At 39.8% G+C, this 23,947-nt stretch overlaps 1 protein-coding gene across 4 annotated transcripts in view; it reads right to left on the bottom strand.

The window, feature by feature from the left end:
- Positions 1-3,392: 3,392 nt before the first annotated feature.
- flna (filamin A, alpha (actin binding protein 280)) overlaps positions 3,393-23,947 on the bottom strand; it is a 99,894-nt gene continuing 79,339 nt past the window's right edge. For 2 of the 4 annotated variants that reach the window (XM_061988110.2, XM_061988119.2), the window contains 17 exons: positions 23,074-23,148; positions 20,313-20,412; positions 20,101-20,241; positions 19,908-20,036; positions 19,651-19,824; positions 16,270-16,431; positions 14,321-14,524; positions 14,109-14,261; positions 13,912-14,034; positions 11,975-12,241; positions 11,766-11,903; positions 10,097-10,212; positions 7,117-7,249; positions 6,879-7,055; positions 6,258-6,476; positions 5,994-6,191; positions 3,393-4,302 (listed from right to left, as the gene is read on the bottom strand). In XM_061988110.2, the coding sequence (XP_061844094.1) occupies positions 4,118-4,302; positions 5,994-6,191; positions 6,258-6,476; positions 6,879-7,055; positions 7,117-7,249; positions 10,097-10,212; positions 11,766-11,903; positions 11,975-12,241; positions 13,912-14,034; positions 14,109-14,261; positions 14,321-14,524; positions 16,270-16,431; positions 19,651-19,824; positions 19,908-20,036; positions 20,101-20,241; positions 20,313-20,412; positions 23,074-23,148 (2,694 nt within the window). In that variant the 3' untranslated portion in view covers positions 3,393-4,117. The remainder of the gene's footprint in view (positions 4,303-5,993; positions 6,192-6,257; positions 6,477-6,878; positions 7,056-7,116; positions 7,250-10,096; positions 10,213-11,765; positions 11,904-11,974; positions 12,242-13,911; positions 14,035-14,108; positions 14,262-14,320; positions 14,525-16,269; positions 16,432-19,650; positions 19,825-19,907; positions 20,037-20,100; positions 20,242-20,312; positions 20,413-23,073; positions 23,149-23,947) is intronic. The other 2 variants (XM_061988128.2, XM_072914115.1) reach the window with 1 other exon arrangement.

Below are 23,947 nucleotides of genomic sequence, written 5' to 3'. Positions count from 1 at the left end.
ATTGAAAGTGCTGCCTGCAATTCAAGGCCTAACATTCCCTTAATATTGAGAGAACATTTTTTCAGGGGGGACCCTGCCAAAAAATTAAAGAGTTGGCCATTTCTGTGGTATTAATGAGATTGTAAAGGACTTGAGAAAGCCCGTCAACACGAGCATACCAACCCCCATCCTTCAAGCATTGCTTTGGCTCCCTGTCTCATCACGGGTCAACTCCGAAATGTTGCTCCTCACTCATAAATGCATCCATGCACCATACCTACCTTCAGGAACTCATCACCCTACAGTCCACAAACACCCTGGCCCTCCAAGTACCAGGCACCGGGAGCTTTCTGCTCGGCTGCACCACGCCTTTGGAACAGCCTCCCAATCCATCCGAGGGCTATTCAGAACCCGGACTTTTTAAAAATAGGCCTGATAACCTTTTTGTTCCAAAAGGCATACGACTGCTCATCAGTAAGCTCAACCAATCAATGATGATAGTATATATCTGATAGTATATTTCTGCATCATGAATCAATTTACGTGGACCCCGACTTAAACAAGTTGAAAAACTTATTCGGGTGTTACCATTTAGTGGTCAATTGTACGGAATATGTACTTCACTGTGCAACCTACTAATAAAAGTCTCAATCAATCAATCAATCAAACCAGGACACAACAGAGGTTTTAGTTACAGGTCCTGAAGACCAGAGGGAGAAGCTTTACCAAAATTAGAAGATTTTAAACCAACACAGTTTTGACTCCTTAATTTGACTTATTCTCCAGTGTGGACGCCTCAAAGTCGGCGTTTTTCCTCAAATTCTCAGTGCCATGCCGTATTTTGTTTTTGCTTTGTTATTGTCAATAGTGCTGTGTGTTTTTCTTTATTTTTGTTGTAAAGCACTTAGTTTACCACTTGCCTGTGTATAAAAAAAAATGCGATATAAAGTTTGATTTGATGATTTTAACAATCCTTTTCTTTTTTTTTTGGAGTATGTCTGGTCTCCTCCACATTGTTTTTAACTTTGTAGCACTTTGAGATTTTGTTTAAAGAAAAGTGCATTAAAATGTAAAATGTATTATCACCTGTTAATTGTCCATGCACATAACACAGTAATATTTTTAAATTGACATAATCTGTGCATACACGACTTGACCACCCTTAGGGTATACACAGGTGAGGTGTCAATATCAAAATATTATTTTTAAACACTTTGGCAACCAGAAGTTGTTTGGATTTGATTTTGGATTTTAAAGGGTACCTCAAAACTAAACAGTAAATTTATCATATACGAAATTCTCTTAAGGGTCGTCTAATGCAGTGTTTTTCAACCACTGTGCCGCGGCACACTAGTGTGCCGTGAGATACAGTCTAGTGTGCCGTGGGAGATTAAGTAATTTCACCTATTTGGGTTAAAAATATTTTTTGCAAACCAGTAATTATAGTCTGCAAATTATGTGCTGTTGTTGAGTGTCGGTGTGTCTAGAGCTCGGCAGAGTAACTGTGTAATACTCTTCCATATCAGTAGGTGGCAGCCGGTAGCTAATTGCTTTGTAGATGTCGGAAACAGCGGGAGGTAATGTGCAGGTAAAAAGGTGTCTAAAGCTTAAACCAAAAATTAACAAAATGTGAGTGCCCCTAAGAAAAGGCATTGAAGCTTAGGGAAGGCGATGCAGAACAAAACTAAAACTGAACTGGCTACAAAGTCAACAAAAACAGAATGCTGGACGACAGCAAAGACTTACTGTGGAGCAAAAACACAATGTACATCCGAACATGACATGACAATCAACAATGTCCCCACAAAGAAGGATAAAAACAACTGAAATATTCTTAATTGCTAAAACAAAGTAGATGCGAGAAATATCGTTCAAAGGAAGACATGAAACTGCTACAGGAAAATACCAAAAAAAGAAAAAGCCACCAAAATAGGAGCGCAAGACAAGAACTAAAACACTACACACAGGAAAACAGCAAAAAACTCAAAATAAGTCAGGGGGCGAAGTGACAGGTGGTGACAGTACACCTACTTTGAGACAAGAGCTATAGTGATGCATGCTTGGTTATAGTTTAGTCATATCCAACAATTGTGACAACTTTTTACTGTCAACGGAGTTTCATTTTTTTAATGATTTCTGCTGGTGGTGTGCCTCCGGATTTTTTCAACACAAAAAATGTGCCTTGGCTCAAAAAAGGTTGAAAAACACTGGTCTAATATATACACAGATGAGATGTGTCAATATCAAAATATTACGTTGAATCACTTTTTGGCAACCAACAATACATTGATTTAAGGCCGACAAAGGCTTGAATAATATCGCTACAATACCCACCAATGTAAAGTGTTCGTCTTACACCTAGTAATCGGTTGTGGACAGCCCCAGCAGTGCAGATTTATCGTGGTGGGAATCGGTTTTTGGTACAACTGACGATTTAATTCAGTTGCGTGGATATTACGTTCGGTGACTGGCTTGCTGATGGCATCGCAGGAGTAAAAATCAAACGTGTCCTCTTCACTTTCTCCCAGATGTACACATATTGCCATGTGGAACATGTTAAATTATAAATTTGTTTTTTGATAAGTTATCTTATTTTTAACCTGCTCCAAAGTAAATAAAATGAACAGCTTCCAGCCCACGATGTCATAACTGCTCAAAAATACGGTCCAAGTGGGAGAAAAATGAAGCAATTCCAATAGGGCCTAATTGGAATGAACGGAAAATAACTAATTAGTGATGGCCGGCAGCACAAGGTGGGGCGTAAGAAGAACCAAGCACATGTTTCTTTGCAGGGCCCCAGGAATTTAACAGGGGGTCTTATAAAAGAGTTGCCATATTATACACAGAACAGGCCAATGCAGTGAAGAGAAGCAATACAACATAAATCACATAGTGTTCCAGAAGTCTTGGGCACATTTTGACATTGAATATCTCAAAAACTATTGATATAAAAAAAAAAAAAAGCATCTGATGTATTCGGGAAGCTTGCAATCTCAAGTTTTTCATGGAATGTTCAATGTCGGCACATATTAAGCCGATAGTCCAATTACTGTCAAACGCATTCCACATTGTGTTTTGCAAATTAAAGGACGCAAAAAACGCCTTTTTTGGTGGAGTGAACACCATTACTGGATCTGAAAAGAAATCGGCATTACAAAAATCTTAATGAGTTTAGTTTTAAAATGGTACCAGTAGCATTCATATGAGGTCTTGAAATGTGTCCAAGACTTCTGGAACACCCTGCATTGTTAGAGGTTACTTTTGCCAAAACACAGGTCTAATTTGATTTTTATAATCCAGCAGATTATCCATACAGCTAATGAGTGCCACACACTCGCTGATTGGCAAGTTGATGTGTGCAGAAATTGCGTCAACATTTAGAGTAAGACCATTAACACAAAAACCAAAGCAGATAACTTCTAGACAACGTTTATTGTGTATCAAAATACTGTCTTACAAACACTTAAAGCATTTTTATTCATAGAGATAGAGCTGAAAGAACAGGAATGCAATAGAAGGCACTTCAAAAAGGAGACAAAGCAACATCTGTATTTTTTTTTTGGTCACGGTCTTGGAAAGACGCCATGTTTAACCCTTTTGTCCAGCATCGTTTTAGAAAAGTTCCCTTTTTGAAACAAACGCTCGCCGTGTTTGTGTTTTACAGAGAATCCACGCGCGCACGTTAGAGATAGGACACAGAGAAATAACTTTTTGTTTTTAGCAGTGTGAGCATGTTGGTGACATACTACAGCTTCCTGCTTTTGACGAGCTCCTCTAAACAGCAGTGCCTAAAAATTGCCACACTATCAGCAGGTTATAAGGGAAGAGCTAGCGCTACAACTAAGACATTAGTAGTCTTGTTCCCTAAAAAGGCACTTTGACGCCATCTGAAGGAGTCGAGTGGTTTCAAACATGACATGCTGGTTTACAATCAGTACAAAAAAAAAAAAAAGGTGCCTTCTCCTACACACTTTGCTTGGTCAAAATATGTCAGATTGTAAAGCGGGAAAAATTGTTCTGAACGCTCTTAGGACATTTGTAAAGTTTTGTAGTCGGTGCAAAAAAGAAGCGCTGCGTGTGGCGTGCTTGGACTTGGAGCTGTAAACAACAACAAGAGTGGAAGCTGCAGGTCGCTTTCTTAGACGGAAACGTGGAAGGGGCTGCCGGGAATGTGGTCGTTCCCCCACTTGACCACCAGGACGTATTCGCCCTTGTCCTTCAGCTGGTAGCTGACGTTGTACAGGCGGTTGCCCAAGTGCTTGACCAGGATCTCCTCGCACGGGACTTTGGGGCCGTCCACCCCGACCAGCAGCATGTTGCGACCTGACGACACACACAGGAAAGTCACGCGTGAGATACTCAGACATTTGAACAAAATATCTTTGGAGAACAAGACTGATGTTATTTACTGTATTTTTCGAACTCAATGGCTACTTGTTTTCCAACGCTTTGAATCCCGCGGCTTATGAAACGGTGCAGCTAATTTATGGATTTTTCTTCGCTGACGGCCATAATGTTTTTGTATCAAACAAAGAGCTTTCAATGAAAAGGTGTGTTATTGTTTGTGAATTCGCTCACTGATAGTAGTGAGGGGTTGGAAATGTATTTCCTGTTTTTGTCCCTTGAACTGGAAGTAAAACTGTCGATGAGAGTTTCTGCTCGAAAGTTTTACAATATAACTACACTTAACCAGTCCCATATGTGATGTCTGTCGGAGTGTTTTTAGGCATATTTGTACGTGCCATCATGTAATGAAGCTGGCGTCGTTAGCATTAGCTAATATTCTAACATGTTTTCCAGTGGGCTAGTGTTGTAACAACGGCATTCTTTTTGTATTGTTTCACTTTTACAAATTCTTAAGTAAATTAACCAAAACGTCACCGTGAAGTTATTGCGTCCGTTTAGCGGATTGGAGAGCCATCTTGCGCAAGTAGTGGGTCCATGATGACTTCTGTTTTGTTTGATCAGCCGTTTTACTGCTGTGTCACATACATTTAGGGTATGTTTATAATAATTTACAAAGTATAGCCCGGCGCGGCTAGTATTTGTAAAAATATATTTTTCTTCTTAAAATTTGGTGGGTGCGGCTTAACTATCGGTGCTGCACTCTATAGCCTGGAAAGTATGGTATATGTAATATTTTTCAAAATGCAGATCTAGAAGGGCTGTTTGCAAGCTTTAAGGCAGTTCTTTGAGGCAGGGGCCCACTGGGGAGGAACAAGCTTTATCATTCTCATGCTTCAAAAACGTGGCTCTAAAAAGCTGTGCCCTACAAAACATTAATCCTGACTTTCTAATTTTGATTAAAATTATCCATCCATCCATTTTCTACCGCTAGTCCCGTTCGGGGTTGCGGGAGCTTCTCAGCTGCATTCGGGCGGAAGGCAGCGTACACCCTGGACAAGTCGCAACCTCACTGATTAAAACTAATCAGCACAAATTGTTTTATTCATTAAAGGTTTTATTTGTTGTGCGCCTGAGTGAATTTTGCTGATCAACTTGAATGTATTAAATTTTCAATAACTAATGGTTCAAGTCAGTCCAAAAATGTTTAGTTTTTAAATTGATGGCAAATTCTTTGTTTTTAGTGCAAATTGATGCACTAAAAACAAAGTTATTTGTTGTAAGTTGATTTATATTTAATGTCAATAAGCATACTATGGTATGCAGAGGTGTACTTATAACATTTTGATCAATACTATTTATAAGGGGTGCACAAAAAAATGGATTCACATCTGAATCACGATTGTTATTCATCGCGATTCTAAATCGATTGTCAAAAATCAATTAAAAAGTTTTTTTTGATTTTTTTATAGAGGAATAGCATTTTATTTAGGAGGAATTAATTCAAAATAATATTTTTTAGGCCACTTGTCTACTAACCTGTAACATTGTAATTATACCAAATAATTATTTGAGATAATCACATTGAATCGACAATCGTCACCCCGGATTTGGATCTAATAGATGCCCAAAGATTCAACCCCCCCTAGTGGCCAACTAGGGGCCCACACCTGCTTTGCTGCAGTCCACAGTGAAGTTGTTCTTCTGACCAACAAAACCTTTGGTGAGACCCTGGCCTTTCGCCGCCACCTTGCTGGCATCCGACTTGACGGGCGCCCCCTGCTGTGTGGCGCTGATGGCACGTGTCACAGGGTCCACCATGACGGAGGAGGTCTCGTGCATACTGTGGCTGGAGACGAGCTTGGAACCTGGAGGAGGGTGGTGACAACGTGAGTTGGTATCATCCGCCATTTGCGCTCAGTCTTGGTTCTCACCCGTGATCTTGGCCTTGAAAGGGCTTCCCACGATGTGGTAGGGTCCGCCATATTTGATGGATATGAGGTAACTGCCAGGCGCCATGGGCGTGTATGTGACCTTGTAGCCCTCAGAGCACTCCACACAGTCCATCTTCACCTTGGAGGGCCCGTCGATGGTCACCGCCAAGGCCCCGGGGCCGGCGGTGCTGGTGTTGACTACAAACTCGCAGGCCGTTCCTGCAAGCCAACATGGATTCAAGCGAGCTGAAGATCCGGCTCAGGTTCAAGGTTTTATTCGTCACATGCAGAGTACACCACAGTGAAACGCTTTTTTTCCATGCTCTTTAGATTTGCGTACAGTGGGATCCAAACACTAGTTGCAGAATCTAATACACTAAATACAAACATTTGAATAGCTCTGTTGTACGTTAATTACAAGACAATAAGTTGCACAATATGTCACAGTAGTTATGGTAGAAGTATCAGTATCAGTGCAATATCAAATAGTATAACAGTATAAGAAGCAACAAATATTAAGGTATCTACAGTTATTTGGCAGTTGAGTAGTGACAGTAGTATGAACAAAGGTAATGGAACAGTATGACTTCTTTATACTCTTGTTTGTGCGTGCAAGGTTACCTGTGCTACCTCCTTCCAGGCCGGGTCCGTACGCAGACACCATGCCGGGGTCTCCCGCCTGCCCCGCCTCGCCAACACGGATCTTGAAGGGACTACCGGGAATGTGACTGCCGTTGAACTTCACATCAATCAGATAGAGACCGTTCTCTCTCGGGATGAAGCGCACGGCGTATTTATCTGCGTGCAAATGTGAAAGTCAGACTTGTTCTTCAACGCCTGCAACCACTCCTGCAGCTACCTTCATCAATCTCAGTCACGCAACATTCCTCCAAAGCTCCTGAGGGGCTGTGGACCTTGGCGTCGATCACTCCCTTCGCGCCGTTCAGGCTGACCGCAAACGATGCCGGATGGTTCACCTTCAGGCCAGACTCCTGCTCGACACAGTAACTCACACGCTCAAGCAGGGGGATGAAACCATTATACACCACACGTGTGGACACACGCCACGTGTGGACATATACAATATACACCATTAATGGGCATACACATACAGTACATATATGGACATACACAGTATACACCATATAAGGAAATATACACGTTTCATAAGTACACAAACACTTGCTTACCAGGAGCTCGCTAACAGGGCTAAAGAGGAGGGCTGGACAAACACACATTGACAAAGTGGGGAAAAAACTTGTGCTGGCAAGATTTAGTTATGTGAGCACAAATGCAAAAATAATATTTTATATTTCTATAAATAGAATATTTAAAAAAATTATGTGGGCATGAGTGCAATAATTATTATTTTAACATTAATGTTAGTGTGCATGAGTGCAAAATGGAAGAATATTTTAACATTTATGTAGGTGAGCATGAGTGCAAAAATAAATATTTTACCATTTATGTAGGTGGGCATGAGTGCAAAAATAAATATTTTACCATTTATGTAGGTGGGCATGAGTGCAAAATTTAGGAATATTTTACTATTTATGTAGGTGTGCACGAGTGCAAAACTACATATTTTAACATTTATGTCGATGGGCATGAGTGCAAAATAGAGGAATATTTTACCATTTATGTAGGAGTGCATGAGTGCAAAATGGAGGAATATTTCAACATTCATGTAGGTGTGCATGAGTGCCAAATGGAGGAATATTTTACCATTTAAATGTAGTCACTTTTGCTTATAATTTCTGATCTCTCTCTCTGTGTCCAATACTTGCTGTACATATGTACCAAGTCAGACCTACACTGTTCCAATGTCAATTTCTCTGATGATGCAATTGTTGATGACTGAAGTGTTGATACCAACCAAACTTAAACCCCCCCTCCATATCCCACACCCCGGATTGTAAATAATGTAAATAATTCAATTTATATACTGTGATGATTATCTTGTGTGATGACTGTATTCTGAAAATAGTATATATCTGTATCATGAATCAATTTAAGTTGAAAAACGTATTTGGGTGTTACCATTTAGTGATCATTTGTACGGAATATTTACTTCACTGTGCAATCTACTAATAAAAGTTTCAATCAATCAAGTGTGCATGAGTGCCAAATGAAAAATATTTCAACATTCAAGTAGGAGCACAACTGTACATGAGTGCAAACAAGGACTATCAAATACAATTTTGACTTAAGATTCTGAATTACTATCTCACATATTTGACTTGAGTTTCAAGTTGTGATGTAATCTTTATTGTGTGTGTGTGTGAGTGAGTGAGTGAGTGAGTGAGTGAGTGAGTGAGTGAGTGAGTGAGTGAGTGAGTGAGTGAGTGAGTGAGTGAGTGAGTGAGTGAGTGAGTGAGTACAGAGAGAAAAAGCAGCCCATATCAGACCTCTTTAACCCTTTAGCGCCTCATGACTGCGAGAGGCTGTTGGGAGCCTTTAGAATGAGGCACGAGAAACACACACAATCCTCTGGGATGCCAGAAGCCTCGCACTGCCCAACAATGCAGCAGCTGTGCACACTTTCTGTCTACTCTTGTCAGCTATTTATTTATATTTCTTTATTCTTCATCATAATTAGTGTCATCCTATAACCAGCTCCACTTTATCTAGTATTCAAAGTAGCATTCTAAATTAAGAATTGACGGTATCACATATTCCAAACGCACACACTTCTAAAAACCTTACCTTTGGTTAAATCACTATTTTATTTTACAATCCATTTTATAATTAATTTTATTCAATTCAATCTATTATTTTATTAAAAATGTTATTTTATCATCGACCACGTTAATCGGTTTTTACAATCGACCACGTTAATCGGTTTTTACAATCGACCACGTTATTCGGTTTTTACAATCGACCACGTTATTCGGTTTTTACAATCGACCACGTTATTCGGTTTTTACAATCGACCACGTTATTCGGTTTTTACAATCGACCACGTTATTCGGTTTTTACAATCGACCACGTTATTCGGTTTTTACAATCGACCACGTTATTCGGTTTTTACAATCGACCACGTTATTCGGTTTTTACAATCGACCACGTTATTCGGTTTTTACAATCGACCACGTTATTCGGTTTTTACAATCGACCACGTTATTCGGTTTTTACAATCGACCACGTTATTCGGTTTTTACAATCGACCACGTTAATCGTTTTTTACAATCGACCACGTTAATCGTTTTTTACAATCGACCACGTTAATCGTTTTTTACAATCGACCACGTTAATCGTTTTTTACAATCGACCACGTTAATCATTTTTTACAATCGACCACGTTAATCGTTTTTTACAATCGACCACGTTATTACATTTTTACAATCGACCACGTTATTACATTTTTACAATCGACCACGTTATTACATATTTACAATCGACCACGTTATTACATATTTACAATCGACCACGTTATTACATTTTTACAATCGACTGTTATTACATTTTTACAATCGACTGTTATTACATTTTTACAATCGACTGTTATTACATTTTTACAATCGACTGTTATTACATTTTTACAATCGACTGTTATTACATTTTTACAATCGACTATGTTATTAGCTTTTACCATCAACTATGTTATTACATTTTTACAATCGACTATGTTATTAGCTTTTACCATCAACTATGTTATTACATTTTACAATCTATGTCATTAGATTTTACCATCTACAATATTATTACATTTTACCATCTACTACTTTATTCCAGTGTACCCGCTCCTATCTGACGAGGATTTCTGCTGCATTCTGGGCAATGACCTGCGGCCTGCGAGTGCTTGCACGCGGACGTGTGTGTGTGTCTCAGAGCCTCACCTGAAGACTGGCAACAGTGAGGCGTCGGGCGTCGTCTGAAGGCGAGGCCACGGGAACGATGAAGGGGCTATCAGGGATGTGCTCGTCGTTGAAACGGATCGACACCTCGTAGTCTCCTAAAGCAGCACGGAACAAAAAGGTTATTTGGCCAAAGCGCTACCATGGCGTGCAGAAACGCGTTTTAATCCAGGGTTTCCTGAACATGGGGCTGAGGGGCCGCCAATACTTTTCCAAGCTGTGGCTAATATGGACCGCAGTTGTGAAAAACTTTTCTCCTACTTGTGGCAGTAATGCTAACAAACAACCAGATGATGTGAAGAAGTTTAAGCACAAATTTATTAATCATTTTCTATGTAAATTAATTTATCACTTTATGAGTAGCATGTAAAATGCCAGTAAATTATATGTCTGTCACTAATAATATAGTGGACATTTTCATTGTCCTCTATGGCGTGCAGTGTTGGTAAACGGTCATTCTTGGATCAAAGTGTGTTAGGAAGAAATGCAAATATATCGATTTAAATTTCTTATTTTACACTAAGTCAATTCCTGAACAATTTATTTTCAAATGATTTGTTTTTGGCCCTGGTAGCCAAGGTCCCAGATTTAGCCCAATGAGTAGCACAAGAAGAAAAGCAAGCACGTAATAATTTAGAACAGGATACAAAGTGTTGGGTATAATAGCACAGGTTAATAAGAATTTATTCTCCAAAAAAATAGCATAAATTATGATAGATATAATTTGACAAGGTTTAGACCTGCTATACAAATATAGTTTATACAAAATTAAGGCTGGGCGATAAAACAATGTCAAAATAAATTGCAATAGACACGTAATCGATATCAATGAAAACTACTTTCGATAAAATGTTAAATTTATTTTTGTAGGAAGAAAGCGGAAGTATGGAAGCAAGGTTGGTTGCATGAACAAAGACACTCGCTCTCTGGTGACCGAGCAATGCAGGGAGTGATCACTTGAGGAAGTCACCTGGACAGGTTTTTGATTTTTTATTCCCCCCAATGGGACCGTCGTTAGACCAATGTGTTCTGTAAATGATGCAAGGCAAGACTGCAAATACCACACCCCCTTGCCACGCTCACCCTTTAGAGCACAGTTATAATTTCTTGCCACTAAACCTGCAGAAAATAGGTTTCTCTACGTTTACATTTTCACACTTTGCACTATTTTCTTACACTTTATAAAGCATTTATTAAATTTTCCTTATTTTTGCCCCTCCATTTTAAGAGCTTATTGTTAAGTGTTCAATGTGATTTTACTATTGTTATAATTGTTTATGTATTTTCCATGGTTGTGCTGACATTTCTGCCTTGATAGCTGAGGGGATTATAATCAGAGGAATGTTACATTTCAAATAATGCTTATTTTTCATAGCTCATAAACAAAATCAATTATTGATAGATTGCTATTAAACACTTATATTGTGATACAGGTCTCAGCCATATCACCCAGTCGTAGTTAAAACTAATAAGTATTCTATTTTAAGATGACTAATTCATACTGTGAAAAACATTAAGAATCCTTTCAGTCGATACGTGTAGATTCAATAACTCCAATAAAGTTTTGGGGCATGCTCTTCCGGTCCAATGAACTGTATACAAGCCAGCTAATTATTCATGTGTGTAAAACGTCAGGCGTCTGTTGTCTCACCTGGTTCCTGCACAATGTAAGACACTCCACTGGAGCCGTCCTTACGGTCCTCAAAGGCAATTTCCGCCTTGCTGGGTCCCTCTACGGCAATACTGAGCCCTCCGGCACCGGCTTCCCTCGTCCAGATACTGAATTCAGCTGGAGAAAGAAACATTTAAAAAAAAGTTAGAGTCTAACAGTCCCACAAACAAGCGGGCCACCACACCGACCTGGCACTCCAGCCTCCGCTCTCTCCAATCCCGGTCCTCCAGCACGGACCTTGTGTGCCCCTCCCTCTCCAAGGGGGCCGACGGTAAACTGGAAGGGGCTGCCGGGCACGTGCACGTTGTTGTATTTTACACAGACCGTGTGCACGCCCGTCTCAGTGGGGACGAATCGGATGCAATAGGTGTTGTTCTCTCCCTCCATGATGTCGGCCTGGTGAACCTGACCGGAGGGGCTGGTCACCTGGGCGGTCATATCAGCGATGCTGATCTCTGGACAGACATTTTTGCACAATGGGGGAATATTTTTAATTTGAGGTGTGCATGAGTGCAAAAATAAATATTTTAACATTTATGTATGTGGGCATGAGTGCAAAAAATATTTTAGCATTCATGTAGGTGTGCATGAGTGCAAAATGGAGGTATATTTGAACATTTATGTAGGTGGGCATGAGTGCAAAACTACACATTTTTACAGGTGTGCATGAGTGCAAAATGGAGGAATTTTTTGCTGTTTATGGAGGTGCGTTTTTGTGCAAAATGGAGAAATATTTTACCACTCTTTTTCCAAAGGAAGTAGTGTAGAGGCTATTTATTGCTATAACGCAAATCTGCGATAGCTAACATTAACATGGTCATTTTGATTTGAGCATTGGAATTCCCTGACTAGTTTAAGTGAAATCACTCATCTTTGAGCTCACACAAGCGAGTGAAAGCCGAGCCAATGTTGATCCTGGACTGTCCTTTAATTCGGGTAGCCTCTTTCTTTTTTTGTCTCCACAGAGGAAAACTGTTGCTTTGGTCGTTTGAGCTTCTGCCATATAGCAGTAATTGCACATGGGCGTTCTTTTTCTTGTTGTCTGGCAGCACGCAGGTGTTCACATCGACTTCCGTCTTTTTAACGAATGGGGAAAGGGGAAGTGACGTATGCCGTATAGCAAGTCAACACATTTGTAGTTTTTTGTGTGGCAGGATTCCTGCCGCCCTCCTCAAAGTCACTAAACAGACCTCAGGCCATGACTGAGGTGTCATACTAGTTGTAAGTCCACCAATCATCCCAGAAGTTATGAAAACAATATTTTGCCTAATATTCTTTCAGTATGGCGGTAGTGTGACATGACAAGTGTAAGGAAAAGGGTTACAAAAAGACAAACATATTTAAAAAGACAAATATTTGCATTTTATTCCTTATTAATATTTCAGCCTTTTCTCATTACATTATGCATTTTTGCTCTATATTTTACTTTTTGGGGGTTTAATTTCTCCAATGTGCCATAAAAAGAGGTGCATTAATTTTGCCTTCCTGGTAAAAGAGAAGCAGTGGTGTTCAAAGTGGTGCCAAACGACAGAAGAGGGTCTCTATAATATCGTCTTACACTTATGAAAGCAATAAAGGTTGGCTCGCACACTTTTACGCACGCTGTGGTAATGCACACTCCCCGGGCTTATGGTGACGGATCTACACAAACTTGGCGAGTAATTTTGATTATTGAATAACACAAGATACGTCTTTGTACATTTACTCACTAAACATAGCAACAAAGTGGACCAATTCTGCTACGTCTAATTCTCTGACCAAGCAGGCGTGTGTGAGGTGTGTTGTGCAGCGGAGTTAGGCCACACCTACACTTATGCTACACTCACACTACTATTAGCCTTTGTTTATGAGTGAGGGCCAACAGAATGAGCCAAATCGACATTCGTAAAAGGCGTTCAGAAAAATATAAAAATACTGGATTTTTTGTTTGTTTTATGAAGACGGCCTGTGTTCTTCGGCAACAACTCCGTGCTCACCTGCCAAGAATTGAGGAGTCTCACCAAGGGAAAAATGTACGGTATTTGGTGGGGGCGATACGGAAAAAAGCAGGCATTGAATGAATTTTTGCATCTCGTATCGATACTTTTGACAGCCCCATTACAGGAAGTTCAGTACTCTTAGTCACCTGGGATCTTGAGGCTGAGGTCACATTGGCTGCCGACATTGGCCACAGACGCTGCTCGCTTCTTCCTGGTGATGCTCTCCTTCATCCTGCCCTCACCGGTCACCTTCACCGTGAAGGCACTTCCTGCACACAAACAAGAACCAAACGGTAGCAATTGTTGATGTTGTCCAAGCGGTGGTCTACACCCAGACACACACCTGGGACGTGTTGGTCAGCAAACTTGATGTTGATGATGTAATTCCCGGGTTCAGTGGGGCAGTACGTGACCTTACAGGTGCCGTCATCCTGGTCCTCGGTGTTGATGTCCACCTTACTGGGTCCCTCGATGGACAGGCTGAGGCCACCGTAGCCTGTGAAGCGCGAGCATGTGAGCGCTTCTTCTCCTAAGGTGGTCGACTCCAGCAGTTACCTGCATCCCGGGTGTCAATGATGAACTCTGCAGGCTCAAAGGTCTTGGCCTCGCTTAGCCCCGGCCCGCTAACGCGAACTCGACTGGCATCTCCGATCTCCGATTGGTTGATCATGACGACGATGGGGCTACTCGGAATGTGGCGACCGTTCTTCTTGATGTTGACCAGATGCTCTCCGATCTCCTTGGGAACGAATGAGATGCCTGCGACAAAGACCCACGCTATTTAGGACCCCTTTTAGGAGGGGAGAGTCATGCCAGATTATTTTGTTCCAAGGCCACCTGAAATGATGACCTGACTAAAGAATTGAAGTTGATCAATTTACAGACTTAAGCCGCTACTTTTTTTCCCCCCACGCTTTGAACCCTGCAACTTTTAAAACAATGCAACTAATTTATGGATTTTTTTGCCAACAGCTATAATAATGTTTTGTATTCAAATAGTTTTCATGTTACACGACAGACCTTGAAAAGGTGTGTTACTGTTTGTGCTATGGCACCATCTTTTGGACAAGTTTGCTCACTGCAGGTTGAAATGTACTTTAATGCCTTGAAGTGGAAGTATAACCGTCCATAACATTTCTGCTTCTGGATTCTTCATTCATCACTCCAAGCAACTTTTGTAAGTTTTACAATATAACTAAAGCAATTTTTACTAAACCGTCCCATGTGTAATGCCTGTAGGAGTGTTGTCATGCATATTTGTACGCGTTATCGAAATGTAATCAAGCTGGCCTCGTTAGCATGCGCTAATATGCCAACACGTTTACAAGTGTCTGTGTTAGTATTATTAACTTACCATGGCATTATTTTCGTATTGTTTCAGTTTCACAAATTCCTCAGTAAATTCACCAAAATGTCACTGTGGAGTCACTGAGTTTGTTTAGCTAATTGAGAGCTCGCTTGCGCAGCAAGTGGGTCCATGACGATGACTTGTTTTGCTTGATCAGCCGTTTCACTGCCGTGTTACAGACACCGTTTGGAAACATTTAAAAAGGTATTACAGGTGGGAATCTTTGAAAATCTCACGATTTGATTTCGACTACAATACAAGAGCTATGACTCGATTAAAAATCGATTGATGAATCTTTAATTTATGTATATTGGTGCAATTTTACATTTTTTTAATTAGGCTTTTCGCCTTTCAACTTTAAAAAACTGTGCATTTGTAAACAGTTTATTTCAAACATTTATTGAATTAATGAAAATGTGTGCAAAACTGGAACTAAGTACCCGATAAAGAAGCTGGTCAGATCTCTCGTTTACGTGGCTCCCTGCAGTCAGCCAAATTTTAGAACTATTTAGAATACATAAATCCATTGACGTTTACTAATCAATTTTATAATCGTCCATGTCCGAAATGAGATGCATTAAAAAAAACTATTTCCCCCAACTCTATAAAAACGTATGTAAATAAACATTTACAACATCTATTTTTACAACATATATATCTGCGGCTTATAGGCTAATATATGTAAAAAAATATTTTTACCTCTAAAATTCAGTGTGCGCAGCTTAAACACATGTGCGCTCTATAGTCCGGAAAATACATTCTACAAAACAGGAGTAGGTGCATCAATTAAAATACTATCAGGACTGTGAGGAAAATTAACCGAAAGGTCAAAGCTGTCTAAAATGGTCACCCGTCTCTCATTCTTTTGTCCACCCAGGTTGATATGTTTTGACAGGTATTGAAACTGAAAGTTAAGTTTGTGTGTGCAGAGCACATACATTCTCCTCCTCCACTCTCTTGGGGCAGATACTTCATGACACCATGAATAAAATGTGTGTGAGAGCGCTTGAGAGTGCATTCATTTTGTTCATCTTCTCGGAGCAGAACCAAGGCCAAACTAGTAATTTCTAAAAGTCTTCCATTGGGCCAAAAAGGAGGGAAAATATTCATGCAGGCGACTCCAACCTTGGATCAAGGATCTTGGTTTCACACTCACCAACGTGGCCGTTGCGCAGAATCTTCAGGAGACAAGGTTCCTCGCGACCGGAGGGCGTGGTGAGTGAGGCCGTCAGCTGGCTCAGGTCGAGCTCCCCGATGTCCAGAGGAATGTCAGCGGCTGATCCAACCTTCAGATGGGACATTCTCATGGAGTCATCCCCTGGAGGCAGGAACAGGATCAGTCAGTACATTCATATGCACTAAATTAGTCCGATTTCCCAAATAATTCAATTTCTATTTTCACACGCTCTAATCCGTACACTAGGGGGCGATTGTGGTCATTTCAGTTTTGGGAAATTGTGAGCAGAGGAAGAGAATGCTAATGACAGCTAGTGATGGAGTGTACAGCACACTTACTACCTGCATTGACACTAGAGATGGGATTTATGACTCTTAAAAAGGGAGACTGGTCTTAAGGAGCCGTTCAAAAAACTGGCTCACTATTTTAATTGTTTTTTAAATCAAGGAAACAATCACTAGTGTCAGTTGTACGATAACATGTAGATCAAAATAATTTAATTTACACAAATATTACTCTATTGATTCTCAAATATTGACACATTTTTTTGGTGTATTTTTTAAACATTCCATCAGAAGTTGCCATATTTCTATGCTTTGGCAGTGACATCACTACTTTGAATATTCCCTCACCTAAAAAATGTGTAGTATTTGGTTTTTTTAAACTACAATAATTAGGACATAATAAAAATGCGAGTACAAAATAACTGGTCCTACCTGGTGTGTGTACGCTTGAACTACTATTCTTTATAGTGGCGGCATAGCTCGGTTGGTAGAGTGGCCGTGCCATCAACTTGAGGGTTGCAGGTTCGATCCCCGCTTCCGCCATCCTAGTCACTGCCGTTGTGTCCTTGGGCAAGACACTTTACCCACCTGCACCCAGTGCCACCCACACTGGTTTAAATGTAACTTAGATATTGGGTTTTCACTATGTAAAGCGCTTTGAGTCACTAGAGAAAAGCGCTATATAAATATAATTCACTTCACTTCATAATACAGCAATGAACACAAAAAGTGAGTCAAATAAATGAAAAAATAAATACCAAAAATTAAAAAAAAAATATATATATATAATTTTGTATAAAAAGAAAAAGTGCTCCAAAGTTCTTTAATGCAGGCTATTTTTTTAATCCAGTTCCCACGCATTAATCCAGTTGGCACACATGTGTGGTCAAATGCAGAAACAAAATTTGCATATGCATAAAAACGGCTCCCAAACGAACTGGGGAATCTGTTCTCATTGTTCACTTAAGAGCCGTTTAAAAGACTTGATTTGTTCGCAAAGGTCACATCCCTAAATAACTACATTGATAGTGTTTCATAATGTTCATCTGCTGGATCAATACCATCATTACATTTGACCTGCAAATAAAAATAAGTATCTTAAAAATATAAATATACAGTATTTGCTAACAAATAATTGTGGAGAGGGGAATACGAAACATGGAAATTCTGTTCAGTGAGCAAAATGTTAAACTGGACAACTGGGTTCCAATCAGTCTAGGTTTGTTGATATTTTTTAAATTAATTAGTGCACGTCAATGTGCCAAGTGTCATACTTTATTTAGTACCTAATTAGATTAGAAGGGAATAAGCGGTAGAAAATGGATGGATGGATAGATTAGACTTCAAAGCTGATATATTCTTTAGATGATTAAAAACAGTCATGTATTCAGTCATCTACCCTCAAGTCCAAAAAGAACCTTGTAGCATTCACTACTTTGATGGCTGTTAAATTGGAAGGCAACAGCACCTCCTTGCCACACCCGCTGGATTAAAGATATTCTGTATTTTGTCAAACTGAAGAAGATTAGGCTGACATTGAATGTTTGTTCGGCAAAGTTTCAAAAACCGTGGCGTGCCTTTCTGGTATGTAGGAGAGATTGACCTCCAAATTAACCCCAAATCAAAAATTGAAATTTAGGTGGTTGATGAGCCTTTTGTGTGCTTGTTGGTCATATGTCTCTCTAGGGTATGCTATTCAACTGGCAGCCCGGGAATGACATCATACCCGCCCACGAGTTCAGTTCAAAGTGCCCTTGTATGGAGAATCTTGGAACATTGTAAACACGTTGGCAAATCCTTGTATTGACATGTTAACCTTGCTTGCAAGGTCATATTTCCCCCAGGGATCAATAAAGTACTTTCTATTCTATAACTTTAGATTTTTCTAACCGAGGTGTTTTTGACAGTTACCTTTTTTTATTTTTTTTATTTTTTATTTATTTATTTATTTTTTATAAATAGCATTTATGTAACTAGAGTGTTGCTGTAGCTCGTTTACTTCAGATGCAGTCAGTAGTTATTTGTTCAACTTATTTAGTGGTGTTCCTCAAGGATCCATTTTAGGTCTTCATTTAACTGGTGGCCCAGTTCAGTTTAAAAAAAATTGTTATTCACATTTTTGTAGCGGATTATTAGAAACACTAAACACCCTTGGTCCTTAGTGTTTTGAAAATGTGACCCCGTAAACAATTTAGTTGAATATCCTTGCTCTAGGTCCATTCAGGAATGCAACTGTCTGGTGTTATGTTGATATCGTTTGTGGTTTCTCTTTCATTTAATTTATTCGATTTTGTTTTTATTTATTTTTTACTTGTTGGGGGAAACAATTTGATGCATTTTTGGCTATTCCTCTTAACTATGACTAAAACCCCAATAAACAAAAACAAACAAAAAAAAAAGTAATGGATTGAATTTATATAGCGCTTTTCTAGACACTCAAAGCTTCACAGAGAAGTGAAAACCCATCATTCATTCACACCTGGTGGTGGTAAGCTACTTTCGTAGCCACAGCTGCCCTGGGGTAGACTGACTAAAGCGTGGCTACCATTTTGCACCTACGACCCCTCCCCATCATTCATTCACCAGTGTGAGTGGCACTGGGGGCAAGGACACAACGGCAGCGATTTGGATGGCAAAAGGCGGGGAGCGAACCTGCAACCCTGCCGTTGCCATGGCCGCTCTACCCACTACGCCATGCCGCCCCCGTCAAGTAATTATTTTGTTGGAGGATTTATCTGTAACTATTAGGGCTGTGAATCTTTGGGCACCACAAGATTCGATTCGAGTTTTGGGGGTAATGATTCGATTCAAAATCAATACTTTTTTCATAACATCTGTTGCCATTTCTATGATTAACTACATACCGGCATAAAATGGACTAACAGCTCTGATATTTTTTTATATTACTTAAAAGAAAATGTTTTGTTTAATAAGGCAATAAGAGAGTGTCTTGTTGATAAATGATTAAGAATAGTTACAAATAAGAATAGAGATTAATCTGAAAATCTAATTTTTTTTTGACATCCTTAGTCACCATCAGTTCATCCTCACACGACCCAAACAGCTAATATTTTACCAGTAATCCTTGCAGAAAAGGGACTTCCAGGAATGTGCTTGTCGTTATATTTGACCAGGATGCTGTAGTCTCCAGGCAGGACGGGCAGGTAGGACACAGTGCAAGTCCCGTCCTGGTTGTCCACGCAGCTGATGTCTGCCTTGGACGGCCCCTCAATAGCCAGAGACAGACCCCCTGGCCGAAGAAAAGCGATTTAAAAGAAAACGCCTTTAGATACAGGACCCTGTATGGTGCTCTAGGACGCTTGAAACACTTACCTTCTCCGGCATCCTTCGTGTTGACCGTGAAGACAGCAGGCTTGTTGACAGTGCCATGGATGAGGCCGGGACCATAAGCGCTGACATTACCACTGTTCATGTAGTCCACATAAAACTGCAGGGGACTTCCTACGATCGCCAACAAAGAGAATAAAGGCACAGACTTACAACTCGAGGGCCTTCAGTACCATACCGGGGATGTGAATGCCATCATATTTGATGTCCATTTCATGTAGGCCAGCCTCCACCGGCGCGTACTTGACGGTGACGGTGCCATCCTTGTTGTCCGTGATGTCAGGTTTGGCCACTTTGCCTGACGGCATCCGGACCTCGCCTTCAAGTTGAGGAGAGACCCAGAGGTTAGACACACAGTGCTCAGAAATAACAGCTGGGCAGATGCCCCACCTGTGATCTCTCCCTTCTGGATGGTGAAGGGGATGACCAGGTCGAAGGGCCGGAGCCCCGTCACATCCAGACCGTTCACTCCCAGCGGCCTGTCTGTTGCCTAGGAGATAGAGCGCAGTTGTGCTACACAGTATTGAAGACGCAGGACGGTAACAACAATTAGGGATGTTCTGATCAGGGTTTAACAATACCGATTCCGATATTCCGTGCAATTGTTTAAACAAAAAGTCAACACAACAGTACGCAACAAAAACTACCGTCTATTACTCTTTTAAATCCAGGTCTGCATTAATTAATAGATTTATATTATGTTGCTTCAATTAATCGTCTGAGAGTAGCTAGTAAAAATAGATAAAAATCATGGAGTGTGCAGAACTTTAAACAAACTGTAGGCCGTAGGGGTCAGCAGAGAGGTTTTCTTTTTATATGAATGAACACATGGAAAAAGTGCAATTTTAACGTGGATGCGTAGTTGTTCGAAAACATTTTTGGTTCTGGCAGACAGAAAATTGTTTAAACTATTTTCCCTAAACTACGCATTGAGGCTGTAAACCAGGGGTGTCAAACTCCTTTAACAGTTAAGCAGTTAAAAAAATGACATCTTAGTCACCAGAATGTTACTGTAAAATTGTGTTTTTTTACGGAAGAATACTGGCCGCCAGAATTTTGCTTTAAAATTGACTGTTTTTTTAAACAGTACTACAGTAGGAAACGGTACCACAGCTTTATTCTGGCAACAGAGCTGCCAGTTTTATACCGTTAGAGGTAATTTTACTATTACATTGTAAAACCCACTGTAGATTTTACTGTAAACAAATTGTCAGCTCAGTCGACAAGATTGTACAGTAAAAAACAGTGGTAGAGTTTTTTTTTCCAATTTACAGTAATATGCTGTAAAAACAAATCGTAAATTTAACCGTAAAATCTATCGTCATTTTTACAATGTACAATCTGATAGATTGCTTCAGCCTCGCCCTCCAGTGATATTAGTACGTGTAAGAAATGTACTGTATTTGCTAAGGCTGTTAATCTTTGGACACCACACGATTCGATTCTTGGGGGTAACTATTAGATTCAAAATATATACTTTTTAACATTGGGTGCCAGTTCTATGATGCACTACATTTGTCCATAAAATAGATCAACCGCTCTGATACATTTCTATATTACTTAAAACAAAACTGGTTTTGTTTAACCAAATTCTTCCCAAACATTTAATATAGTTAAATACAGATATGGCAACAAGAGAAGTATCCAACACTTCTCTTTTCTAAAGTAAATCTGTACAGCATATATTAGATCTACATCAACAATGGACAGGATTAAAAAAATAAAAAAAATAAAAATTGGGATTATTTTTTTTAATCGATTAAGAATCGTTAAATAATGGAGATTCATTTGGAATATATATATATATATATATATATATATATATATATATATATATATATATATATATATATATATATATATATATATATATATATATATATATATATATATATATTGTATTTGCCTATTAATTTAGGGGAGTGTCCCCGCTAGGGCTGTGAATCTTTGGGCACCACACAATTTGATTCAGAATCGATCCTTGATTCACAACGATTCTCGATTCAAAATTAGTACTTTAATAACATTGGGTGCCAGTTCTATGATTAACTACATTCCTCCATAAAATAAACAGCCGTGATAAATTTCTACATTACTTAAGAAAACAAATTCTACCCAAATATTTAATAAGGCAAATACAAATAAGGAAACACGTATCTAACAGTTCTCTTTTCTAAAATAAATATGTACAGCAGATATAGATCATCTACATCAACAATCGATAGGACAAATTAAAATAAAAATAAAAAATTTAAAAAAAAGTTTATTTATTTATTTTTTATTTTTTTTAAATTCGATTAAGAATAGTTACCAATAATGCGATTCATTCCAAAATTTTTATTTTTATTTTTTATTTTTTTTGACACCTCTAGTATTTTCCACATTAGAGACAATGATTATTAATTTAGGGAAGCGTGTCCACTAGGGCTGTGAATGTTTGGGCAGCACACAATTTGATTGGATTTTTTTGGATGAAAAATCGTTAAATTGCGATTCATTTGAAAATCTTTTTTTTTTTGACAGCCTTAGTATTTGCCGCATTAGAGGCAATGATTATTTAGGAGAGCGTACATTTAGCTTCTAGCTAGCGGGGGGGACCAACAAAAATCGTCCAGAGCGGCTAACTTTGTGATCGGCGTTGATCGGTATCGTGATTAAAGTATGCGATCGAACAACAAGAGTACCAGAAGACACGACAGAAACTGGAGAGGGACATGAGATGATTGACAGTGGTGATCATGGTCATGATGATGATGATGAGAATGAGATGAGGGCTGCAGAGGCAAAGGAGAGTTTAGTGACTCAGCATGGATGGCCGTCAACGCAGATCATTTGTCCGCTCAGTAAGTTTGTCAAAGAGCACGGGGCAACAAAGCGGTTTAAACATTACACTGATTGGTTTTGAACTGCATGCCAATGTCCGGACGACTCAATAGAAGAATATTGACCAGTGCCTTTTTCATGTTACTGAGCAGCTCTGTTGCATTGTCCATGTTAGGAACCCTGGTAATGAAACGGAGGGGAAAGGGCGAGAAGACCCTGTCAGAGGTGAAACACGGACGTCGGCCATGTTTGGTGGACGCAGAGCAGAGGAAGGCGAGAGACGACGGACAGACACGAGGAAAGGAGGTGGGACAGAGTTCTGAGGTACCCAGGGCTGTTGAGCGTAGTACTGGGGCATTTGGCTCTGCTGCATGAGCTGGTCTGATGGAGATCCCTCCAGTGCCTGAGGGGCGACAGGTTGGGGGAATAGAGAGGGTTGGAGGGAAATGAATCATTGTCCTTTGGGAGAAACTGGATCAAAGACCAAGGGAAGACTTCTAACCAGCTTTCTGGGGATCCATTAAGTCCCCTACAGGTACCATAATTAGGGATGCACAGTGTTTTTAAATTCCTGCTTCTCAATATTTAAAGACTTAGGTGGACTTGGCGCACACCTCATCAAAAGGTGGATTCGACAGTGACCCTAGATTTACGCTGACAAAGTCTAAAACCATGGTAACCGGCTGGTCGTCCAGCGCCATCGTTTCCATAATACAGATCGCTTTGGCCCTCGGGTAGTCTTTGGCAAACTTTTTGCACTTTTCAAAACATAGGAAGGTGTCTTCGTGCACCTTGAAAACACCCATTCATGAAGCTGATGAGGCCTGATGTGTTGATGTGCGATGTTTTTTTTAATCCTCCTCGCGGGATATTTCCAGAACATTTGGTGCCAAATGTCTTCTGAACCCGTGGAGAAGTCCCACACCATCGACGCCATGTTTACAATACACTAAGGGCAGTGTTTCTTAACCTTACGGCCCATTGTTGGGTCGCCAAAAATGATCTCAGCTGTGGTTCGTATGGGCCTCAGCAGTACCCAGTTGTAATACACCTTTTCACCACTCGTGGCAGTAATGTCAAAATCAAAGTTTGGAGCTAAAGTCATAGAATAGTTTCTTAAGCGCAAAACTTATGACTAAAGGTTTGAAACTATTTTAATTTGCACTACCGTATTTTTCGGACTATAAGTTGCAGGTTTTTTT

This window comes from Nerophis lumbriciformis, linkage group LG01 (genome assembly GCF_033978685.3).
Source record: "Nerophis lumbriciformis linkage group LG01, RoL_Nlum_v2.1, whole genome shotgun sequence".
Classification (NCBI taxonomy): Eukaryota; Metazoa; Chordata; class Actinopteri; order Syngnathiformes; family Syngnathidae; genus Nerophis; species Nerophis lumbriciformis.
Note: the sequence above shows the minus strand (reverse complement) of the source record. Positions and strands in the feature narration are given on the sequence as shown.